Consider the following 11799-nt stretch of genomic DNA (forward strand, 5'->3'; position numbering starts at 1 on the left):
AATTTTTTCTGACCCACTTGTTAAAGGCTCATCACTCCATTAAACATCATCCTAGAACTATGTCATGGGCATAAACCCACATTTTGGCATAAAACCCTCGAATAGGCCCAACTAAGTACATACGATCCATCAAGATTATGTACTGATAGCAAAGTACTTCCTCTAAAGCAATATACCCCGAAAGCACAAGTTAAACGCTATTGTTACAGAAAAATATTTATTAAACAATTACCCTACTTCTTACAAGGGCTTTATAATGGATTCATTAGTGTTAAAGTCATCTAAAAAAGAAAAAGTGGTTTTAAGAGGAATGACGTGAAAAAAAACCTTGCCATGCAGTGTGTGGCTTAAGCAAAATATTCATGCAAAAATGTAGCCAGAAGCTGGTAGGAAGAACATGCGTATAGACATAATGAATCGAAAGAAAAGGTGAAATCAAGCAAATTACGCAAAAAGTATGTTAAATCTTTGCGTATAGCAGAACTTTTAATGCAAGAGCCGCGTTGCACATGCGTAGGCATGAGAGGATGATTAAACGGTCACTCGTTTATCACTCAGACAGATAGTCATGTATCAAAATTGAAATTTAGGTAATGTAAAAATTAATATAGACGAGGCTAGAATAACAAACTCAGACAATACACACATAGAAATATCAGAAGTTAACATGGAATAGCATGTACGAGAATGACCTTAGCCTATTCAATTATTCCCGAAATAGGACGTAAAGCAAAAAAGATCTCTGATGCAACAACTTACCGTAGAGCATAGGATCCACTTTACAAAACTAACAAAGGTTAAGCAAATTTGAGGGGTAAAACAATTGACACTATATTGAGAAATATTGGGAGAAGTATCATCTCCGACTTGATTCTAAGAGAAAACGAAAAAAATATTTTAATTTTACGGTAGAAGGGGTTGTAACAGTAGTTAAGGGACAAAGACCTACCTTTGGGACGTTTCAGCTGAACTTTTAATCTTTTTTTTCCCAAGCTATAGCCATGCATTGCGCTAATTGCGTTTCGCGCGCTTACAGGGTTGTCGTAGCTTACAAAGCCTGTAAATAGGTACACTGTGATCAACTGAGGACGTGGAAATTTTAAAATCAGTAAGATTAAACTCATCCATACCGAAGCATTTACTTTGATTTGTTGCTCTATCTAAATACACCTTTGCACTGATCACTTGCCCAAAGGGCGAAAATAGCCTTGCTAGTTCTATGTCGCCATAATTGTCTGGAAGGTAGCAAATAAACAAATTCGATCCTTCAGGTCCAGTTGGTATTTGCTCACGACCAACGGGTCGTTGGTGAGGAGGAGGGGCTAACACTTGGGCGGGGTTTTGATTGCCCGCTGCAGCTAAAGACAAAAGAGCAACGCTTTACTGTGAACTTATTTCAAACAGGGGAATAAAAAGAAAAAAAGGTACAAACTCACTTAATCCAAACGGCGAATAGTTGGGCGCGGATGGTAGAGCAAATAAAAGGAAAGCATGGCAATGGGCGATTAAGAGGCAAAACTTATCCGGCAAGGTCATTAAGTAACTACCTACCTGCGCTGTTAGTAGCAGTGCCTGGTGTTGTGGAGAGCATAGCTCCATGTGGAGGTAATTGGGGAGTCTGGATCATGCTGGCCAAAAACTGCTGTTGCTGTTGGTGCTGCATCAGGAGTTGCTGCGAATTTTGCTGCACCATCATAAGCGCCAAGGCTTGTACCGCAGCTGGATCAAAAGTAAAACCTGCGGGAGATGTTGGTGGTTGCGGAAATGCGGTTGGCTCCACCAACATGGGCTGATTTCTTACAGCCTCGTAAAATGCGCCGGGGGCCGCCACTGTGAAGTTGCTAGACGATCCGGTATTACTGTTTATCGTAGAAGCCTGTTTCTGCCATAATGTGGAAAAAACCACTGCAGCCGGTGGTGAGTTTGTAATTAAAGAGTTTTCAGATGGAAATGCCACAGGTGGCAAACTAGCATAATTAACCTGTTGTTGAACAGGCTGGATTTGTGCACCCGTTGTGAGGTCCTAAAATGGTAGAATGGACGGGTACATATCCATTTCAATGCCTATCAATGCATAAAAACTGCAGAACCATTCGATTCGGCAATGACCCATTTTGTTTTCGTGTCTTGCTGGCAAGGCATTCTTTGTATTTACTCCCAGAATGAATAAGTAAATGTCATTAATTTATATGCCTACCGAGTACATAGGAGTTTGGTAGTAGCTCTGGCCATTGTTGGCAGGATCGGAGGCGGTAGCGGTAGAATTCATTATGAAATTAGATAGCCTCACGGGGTTCATTATTTGTTGGTAGAGTCCGGCAAGTTGTGAAACATGAAGGCCATCGAGACTAATTGTGGCCAGACTTGGACTCAGGAAGGGTGGTGGCGGTTGACTTTTAGGTTGAGGCACCAATGCGGCTGCTTCCAAATCCCCTCCAGAAAGTGCGCTGGCACCCTCATAATGCAACCAATTATCAGGTCCCTGTTAAAGCAATCAGGATTGTCAACTACGGTAAGTTACGGATGTTGACACGATTACAACGTAATTCCAAGTACTTACGGTTACCGAGACATTTCTATTTGAAAGAGTTGACTGGCCAGCTTCTATTGGGTTGGCAACGCTGCTTGTGGTCCCATCTTTGTTTAAAGTAAATTTACAGTAAAATAGTTCATAACGGACCTCAGCTTTACAAGGAAAGGTATTGTAGATTAAAAAAAAGTGGGCCACATTCTACCATTGTTTTCTAGCCTATTAATTCCATCGAAGCATTTGCCTTTGGGGTAGATGGTAAAGCATATTCCACATAGAGCAATAGTGGTCTTTTGATACTTTTTTCCTCTCCAGATGTGACAACATAGCAGTACTATTTGCATGCGCAAGAGTTACCTGACTGCCAAGTCAGTCCCAATGCAAGCAATTTGCCTACAAATCCCTGACTGTAATCGTCTTGTGATTAAGTGACCAAAAAGTACCCGAAAAAAAAGACCTTTGCTAAATAAGTTTGAAAACATACCGGTTTAGCAGATAAATACGATCAAACAACCTAGCGTATTAATAACCGTAAGAGAATATATTGTATTATCAATTCAAGACAAGGATGTAATAAATGAAAAGCACTCACTTGATTCCCCGTTCTCTGGAATTTGGGAAGCCTCGGTAACGGCCAAAGTGGTAGATCCAGTTGGCAAATCCATCCGTGGAGGGGAAGCGGGAATCCGTTTATAATCCACTAGATATTAGTAGTAAATCAAGGAATGTAGTTGGAAACGTGAAATACACTACCGTATACTGCAGGAACTGCGTAAAATGGCTTGCCTTATATTCTGATCGATTAGTGACTAGTGGACCAATCAATCCACACCCCCCCTGTTAAAAAATTGGTCGGAAGTGACCAATGGGAGAATGGGGTATCTGATTAGGTGAACCGATGAGTCTATGCAACTTTTGGGCTAGCTTTTGTGCCTTGACCAACGGGAGAACAAGTTAACTCCCTGCATACCCTTAAGAAAAATGGTTTTGGTATATCTCTGCCCTAACTAAATAGGTCTACTAATTTCATAGCCCTGCATCTGTGATATCGCGCGTTAAATGAGGTTTTGAATGAATTCCTTATTGTACATCGGCACATGGATACCATTTGCAATTGTTGAAATTCTCTAGTTACCTTCTGAACTCGCCAGTACCTTCCAACAACAGCAACAACAACAAGAACAAAGTGACAGATAAGACATATCACATGGCTTAGCCATTAGGGTTAGGTAGAACCACACCTAGGTAAAGACGATTTGCAGATAATTAGGCCAGTAAAAAGCAATTTGAACACTTCTGTCAGAACTTCAATTTGGTCTTCAGTAGTAAAATTAAATGCCCATGATTTCGCTGATTTAAAGGACCTGGAGAAGTTATACAGCTTTAGAGAAGTAAGTAATAGAAGTTCATTGTTGGTGGCCTACGCCGTATTTCCACGCACGAGTTCTTGCATCTTTTACACGGACAAACTTTTGGGAGTTTTAACACACAGTGATTTCCCATACCCAGTTTATTGGAAAGCTTATGCGAGAAATTCATTATTTCATAGCATTTCTGTATTTCACTTAGAAAAAGGGAAGATGGGCATAAGCGCCTATAACGGGGTTTGGAACTAAAACAAAAATTTTGAGTTTTTAAAGCAGCGTAGTCTACAACTATTTTTTCAACATGGTGGCCTATTACAGATACACACATCTTAGCCTTTAACCCTAGTCAGAAGAATACTGGCATAGAAAGACTCGACATTGAGGCATCTCCCTGTCTAACTTTCGGCATCGGACATAACTCCGTACTCAACACAACAGTGCTACTTTCCAGCCAAGATTGAGATACTATTAGAATTCTCTCTTAGAGAGTTGTGGGCAGTGTGAGTTATTTGGCAATTTCTCCTAGTCAAGTTACTTCCACACACAGGTTATACGGGATGAAGTATCGGTTTATGCTTGCTGTTGATGCAAGGAGACGGTATTAGAGGTCAAACTTTTCATTTCGCCGATCAAATACAAGCATGTTAGAATTCGATTTTTATGAGAAAACAAGCACTTATCCGAAATATGCAGGAATTTCAGGCACAAATCTGTTTTTGACTGAAAGTCTCTCAGGTGCTTTTTGATCGCACGCCTCGCACTTGAGAGGTATTTTTAACCATTAATGAAACCTGGCATAAAATTATGATACTACAGAGTGCCTAGTAAAGGCATCCCAATGATAAACATTAATAATGTCTGAAAATGTCAGTCAATTTTGTCTCGTTGATTGACTTATTCACTACATACTACACATAATGGAATTTTAAGTGATGGGAGTCACTTCCTCAATGATGGGCTCGTGGCATTACAATTGTTTGGGACATTTATTCTTAAAACCACATTTAAGTAGTTCATTGCATTTCCTGAAAAATCTGAAGATGCTCAGTCGAAAAAGATCTGTTCCTAACGACAAAAAACTGATAATAGCTGGTGCTTTTTTACTCAAAGGCAGGAAACCCCAAGAATGGACTCCCCACTTTGCGACATTCGCCGCCAATGAAGGGGCATCATGAATAGCCATTTGGTGTAACAAATCAACATCAGTTGCTGACCGATTCGATGAGCACATTTTTGGGAATTTGCTTCACACTATTTGTGTACGTTGCCGCATGTTGTCGCTGGTTCCTCCGAGAACTTCACGATTGTCGTTTCTGTTCATATGTTCAATTACGCAGACGTTTCAGTCACTGCACAATGGCTGCTGTATTATTTGAAGGTGTGGGAAACTAAGTGAATAAAAAACACTTCCTCCTTCTTTTTTCTTCTATTATTTCATCTCTGGCTACGTCTGAAGAGTGCTGAAGAAAATTAGCAGTTGGAACTAAATTTAAGTATACATTTGTAAGATGGGATCTACCTAAAGGTAAATGTTCTCGTCATTTTCGGCTGGGCTGTAGAATGAACTCGTTGTGGAATACCGTTCAAATTAGCAAACTGCACCATCGCCGAATCATCCTAAAGTAGTTAATGAAGTTGACTAAGCCGTAAATGCATCCAAAAAGACAAGACCCGTGACTGGTAATGGGATCTAGTGTACTTATATTTTTAGGAGGAATCAATGTTACTTCCTCTATCCATTTAGAGTAGAATGATTGACTTTAAACCTAATTTTGAGGTGTCTATGTTAAAGAGCTGTTCCTGTTTTGATTTTACATCTAACTGTGGAGACACTTCATTCTTTGCAGTTTTGACATCCTTCTAAGTGTTTTGGGCCTTCGTCTATTCCCTTTGAAGAGTCTACGATAGATTTCCAGCTTGGTTTCACTACTGTACGTATCTGTCCAAGACCTGAAATCCACTAAACTTCAAAATTAACAGCTCGATTAGAATCTCTGTCACGTATATCTCTACTCTAAACAAACCAGACGATGCCTAAGAACATTATTCTTTTTCTCTAAAGTGAATAAGTGAAGAACTTTTACGCAAACAGCTTTATTGGGGAGATAATATAATCATTTTCGGTGGTTTAATGACAACTCCAAAATCAGTGGTGCCTACCTAAATATTTTGAAAAAGAGCTCACCACAGGCGCCAAAGGTTAGTCACAGGCCCTCGTGACCACTTGCTTCCATTTCTTTTTTACTCCATGCTTTCACGGTGATTAGCAATTTGTTCCAGGACAGTTATACAATAGCATTACCAGTAGGTAAAATATCTTGACAAATAGTCGGCACAATTTATCAGTTCTTCTTGGGGTCTGCTTGGAGTGGTTTAGTAAAGACGAACAAGGAAGACGTCCACGTTCATGTCTTGGCACTGCTATTCATCCGGAAAAGTCAAGGGAAAATGAATATCTCTTAAAGAGATACCTCTGCATCGTCAGTGGACCAAAGCAAGCTAGTACAGCAGAAGAAAGAGATTGTCGTAGATTGTTAAACTGGCTACAACTTATGACAGCAAGACCACTGAAATCGACTCAACTTATTTTGGCAGCCTCAGCCTGGAATTTGGTTTAAAATCCGGCAAACAAAAGACGCTGGATTTAATTGAATTGAATAACCTTTTAAAGAACAGCTTTTGATTTCTGGTAGACCTCTTTCAAATATCTCCCAGTCTTCGGTACTCCTTCCATAAATGGGTCCATCCCCAGTGCAGTTTGTTTTGCAGACGATGTGGTATCAGGACATACCAATTTGGAAATTTAAAATGAACTATTTAGTAGGTACCAGAAAAAAATACTTGGATCCTTAAAATGCAAAATTTTTAGTTTGATATTATATGATGAATCTTGGCTCAAAAATTCTTACATTAAATGCCTATAAATGCAGTACTTTAGTTGGTGTCCCAACGGGATGGAGCTAAAAGTCGCCTGTCTCCTGTCAACCATCTAATATCAACACGGGCTGGTTGCATTTAATTCTAATCGCACAGCTGCGCCTTGACCTCTTATGACGTATTTTTATTGCGGTGGTAACAACTGTGACAATAGTATAAAAAATTATCTCCAACAATATTAGTCAGTAGGAAGGTTTGCTATTATTAGAGGTTGATGTTGATTACTTTAGCAGCGATTATGTTCACACATTATAGAAATTCCATGGTGTATTGCTGTTTTGCATTAAGGCGAACAATCATTGTGCTGGACTGCGTAGTCCGTGGGTGATCTACTTTAGTACCAAGTATTAAATGGATGAACCACTTAGACACAAAATTTCACATGAATTGGGACGGGATGGTGAAGGAGATGCTATGATTGTTAACATCATAACTTCTTCGTGCTTTTTTTGATTAGCACTAAGGCTTTGGTACTCTTATTGGTACCGATGTGTTCCAACCATATGTTGGAGGTTTTCCCTCATAACGCTATCCTAACATATTTAAGCTGCATGAAATTTAGCAAAATACCAAAATACCACAAAGAAGACTTATAGATGGCTGAAGGTGCGTAGCGTTGTTGAAGCCGCAAAAGCTTTTGACCACTTTTGATTTAAAAGCATCAATGATGGAAGTTCTTCGCTAAATGGTCAGAGAAGTAGGATATTTACACTCTTAATGGCTGAATGAACCCAAGCAGACACCTCAACAGTGTTCACATAAGAATAGTGACGATGAGGGATGGAGGCAGACTACTTACGACCATTGCCACCTGGCAGACACTCGTTGAAAAACACCTTCTAAACTAAAGTAGTACAAAGTCAGCAAGTCATCGCAGCTCGATGCACAGACTGGACGAAACTGAGAGCCCATGGAAACAAAGACTAACATCATTGTCACTGGCATCAAAGGTCTTTTATCCCTGATGAGGAGTCAGATTATGACCGTCGGTCCTGATTTGTGATAGTTGCGAAAAAGCGAATGGGTAATGGTTTTAACTGCGTGTTTGAAGCTAGAACTCTTCATCACCGGAGACTTCGACCTCCTTTTTGGTATCCTCTGTTTGTCTCCATGTTTGTAGACATTTATACAAACCTATCCCAAAATGTCTTTAAGGTGAAGTCGGTCCAGTAAAACCTGCCTAATCTAGTGGTTTAAAATGGGGTGATGAAGTTTTACACTATGGCCGTCCTTAGGTTAAAGGAGCACAGTATGGGTTCCCCGTGATACTCACATAACTTACGTTAGTGACCCGATACAGCTGTTAATTTGGGGTGTGTGGTGGCTTTTCTGACCAAAAGACTGGTGTGACAGTTAGCAATTTAAGGCAGAATTATCCTTAATCAAATGGATCTCTCCTCTATGTGACTCGTCTAGAATCGTAAATAAAAACCTCATCACTAGATCCACTAATTAATTTTCTATCCATCCTTTAATTAGCTGCAAGAGGATCGGTCTTGAAGTCATGAGTGATGGCCATTTGCTTGAAAATCTCAATATTAAGTACTTGCAGTTGTAAGACTTTATTTAGTGACCCATCTGGATGTAACTGGCCTTGCGTTTCATGGCAAACATGCAGTAGACTGGATATAATCCCTGTCGAACAGCTGTGACTTGCTCTTACAAGGCGCTATTTTACTAAGTTGGTAAATAAACGTGACTTCATTCCTTGCTGGGTCGTGTCATTCTGAGGTCAGATAGGATTAGAGATGAGTCAACATGATGAATTTTGTGATCACGCCTCATGACAAACGCAGCTGAGTATAAAATGTGGTATCAGATTAAGTGAGCCCAAGAAACCACCAACCACACCTTTGTGGAGGCACAGTTTATTGCAAACTGTTCATTTACAGTTTAACCGAGTTAATTCCTATTGTGTACAATACTCTCCTCGTATCAAGTTAACAAAATACAGATCAGTGTTTTAAAAGAAAAGATGGACTTGTTAATAAACGACGACGGAGAGAGTAAAAGAGCTAGTTTAATGAACTACCGACAACAACAATCTCGGCGTTTCCACTGTATTTAATTTAAGATTCATCTCTTCTTCAAATATCCTAGAATAGACTCCCGCTTTTGTGCAATTTCTGACTCAAAGTCTTTTGGTTGGGTCTTTAATGATTTGCACAACTTTGCTGCCTTTGTTCGGCTGAGGAATGTTCAAAGCTGTAACTTGATGTACACCCAAAGTTTGCAAATGAAAACTGATGCCACTGGTTGGTAGTTGCTACATAGCACGCGCAGTAGAGGTCTGAAATTTGAGGTGGACACATACGTCTATGCATTACTCTGAGAGCGGATAATTTCTACTCCAAACAACGTTTGCAAGATTGCGGACAATATGATAAGCATAACTGCAATATTTGATAGAAATGAAGGTATCAAATAACATCTGAGTGATGCGAGGCGACTCAACGTAAAACGAAATTGACCTGAAAAGAAACATGGGGGTGGAATCCTGGTGACAGAACCCCCTGATGACAACATCTGTGAGGCACATGTAGGTTGTACGTCAGTATTCGAGGGGTTACATAGACGTGCGACATTTAAAACCGTGTTTATTTCAATCTCAGCCTCTCCTCAATGAACTATTTTGCGATATTTTTGAGTAGAACCAAACCATAATCTGTCAGGTTGGGCTGGGCAGGAACAAGTGGGCTACAAGAGAAGGGATGGGAGTGAGGTCCCAAAATACTACATGTGAACATTACTATACGAAATCAACGCAGAAAGATTCGGCCTGGTTCTTATTTACACCATATTATAGCTAAACACTTACATTGTGGTGATGTTTCAGTGAAATTTTAAACATTAGCAGAACCTTGAGTTAAAAGCTTGAAAAGTTTCATTTGAAATTCTTTGTATCCTTAAAGGTAACAAATATAGATGCGTTTTGCATCAGTTTTTTTAATGTCAAGAACTATGGGTAACGGCAAGCAATCTCTAGAACACTCTAAATTCACAACAAGGAACCAGATAAAAGTAGCTTTGTCAGGAATTTACAGATGGTATTCTGAAACGGCGCAACTGATTTCATCAGAATTTTACCCATACAGTGGGTGGCATTATCCATCTCAAAATCATAAATTTTGCCTTTTTTTTAAATTTAGATGTCTCCTGTGTTACCATTATTGTCGTATGTGATAGTAGCGCCCTTTTGTAGTACAGAGGACAAACGTCCTCTAATCACCACAGCAGATGGGTCGCACTGATACTACGCGGCAGGAATATTTGATGTGACAGGCATAGATACAACCTACAGACAACATTCTCACAATAACCTCACTGGTGTGACCTTTTTGAATGTCCCTTATCTACTCCAATTCCAATTTAATTCACTTTTGTTTTCGCAAAATCAACTTCTACTAACTTTGATGAGTAGAAAGGGTTGCCTGAGAAGAGTATAATATTAGCAAAACGACAATCCTTTCCTCCCGTATTTTACTCAGTTGCCTCTATCGTAGATAATTATTTATCACTCCACTTTGAAAATTACAATTTAAATCTTAAAGGTAATCTTATGAAAACTACTTTGAGACGACCTTTTTCAGGTTGCGCAAAACACCAGTGATGAAGTACATCTTGAAAGACACACATTTTATTAAGCTGACAGGAGCGTCGCAATTGTGATCTCCAAACTACTTTCCTGTTTTTCAAGCCATACTCTAACATCGTCCAAGATATCACTGCTTTCCAAACGTCCTCAAATAGAGCGTGTCCAATCACTTGATGGAAAATGTGCGATTTCCTCAGAAGCCAAAACCATCAACTTCCTTGAATGACTCAAGACCACAAATAACTGACAGAGGAAAGGCGAATAGCTTTACGTGGTTTTCGCGACAAGTGCTAAGCAACTGCAGAGCGCTGTCTAAAATATTTTGCTCTTAAAAACAATCACCGGACCCATTTATTACCCTTCCTCAACTAGACATTCCCATCTGCCAACTCCGAGCAATTGGGGGTACTTGTCTCTAGAAGCGACAAATCTAGTCCTACCTAGCTCCATATTTACTATCTATTTCGTGTGATATTGTGGTTATCCAAATCCATTACCAAAAGGGGTGAACGGTATCATTTGGAGCTTGCAGAAATTTTATTGAAGGAATATTTACGACAAGTATAGAGTAGTATCATCCCAAAGCCATAAATTGGGCTATGAGTTACTTCTACAAGTCACTTTAGTAACACTTTAGGGCGCAAGATCTTGCTTTGTCTTGGGTGAGTGGGAATAAGACTATTCTCACCGATTCACTGGCTCTGACTCTTCCTGTGAAGAAAAAGTAGGAAGAGCAGAAGAATGAGTACTTCCTCCATACCTTCGAAGTTGTAATTGTCTGGGCCCCAGTTACTGAACACTACGTGTCATCCGCAGCCCACCATGCACAAATTCAACTTGGTCATCCTAGTGTGATCCATGCTCCTCTTAGAAATGTGGACTGAGTAGTAGGCGGTTAGGGAATAACCCCATTTCAGACAACCCCAATCTTCTCACATACTAGTCGGTGAGCAAACACTATGAAGTGTAGGGCATGTGAAAGTAGTGACCAAGATATGGATATTCTAATAGCCTTTAGGGCCTATTTTCTTCTTTTCTGTTAATACATGTGGGCGACACACATTTGCTTAGCTTCCCCAACTTGCACTTGGTATAAGCCTTGCCAGCGTGCCAATGTAGACAAGCGCATAAGATCAGTAGCTGGAGGGCAAGCAGTTCACTATTCATATCACCAGCACAGGGTCCCTCTGAATGTGAAGCCCCTATAGTTGGATGATATAGTATAGTAGCTGAATTCCACAAATCCCTTACATGTGGGTTAATCACATGCTATACATCGGGATTGGCGATGAGCTTACGGATCATCAGAATTTGGCTAAACTGGGTTCTTGAGGTAAACAGTCTCTAACCAAAACCATCGCTTCCAGCTA

The 11799-nt window shown here is 40.0% G+C and overlaps 1 protein-coding gene across 1 annotated transcript; it reads right to left on the reverse strand. All coding sequences in view use genetic code 11, as the record gives it.

The window, feature by feature from the left end:
* Window positions 1-240: 240 nt before the first annotated feature.
* On the reverse strand, window positions 241-3195 carry EGR_07219 (CUG-BP- and ETR-3-like factor 5; the record flags this gene model as incomplete). The annotated part of the gene is made up of 7 exons (XM_024496468.1): window positions 241-281; window positions 950-1057; window positions 1131-1358; window positions 1552-1882; window positions 2198-2482; window positions 2561-2685; window positions 3123-3195. The coding sequence occupies 7 exons, from the start codon at window positions 3193-3195 to the stop codon at window positions 241-243; spliced, it is 1191 nt and encodes a 396-aa protein (XP_024349145.1).
* Window positions 3196-11799: the final 8604 nt, after the last annotated feature.

Source organism: Echinococcus granulosus (genome assembly GCF_000524195.1).
Source record: "Echinococcus granulosus chromosome Unknown EG_S00072, whole genome shotgun sequence".
Lineage (NCBI taxonomy): Eukaryota > Metazoa > Platyhelminthes > Cestoda > Cyclophyllidea > Taeniidae > Echinococcus > Echinococcus granulosus.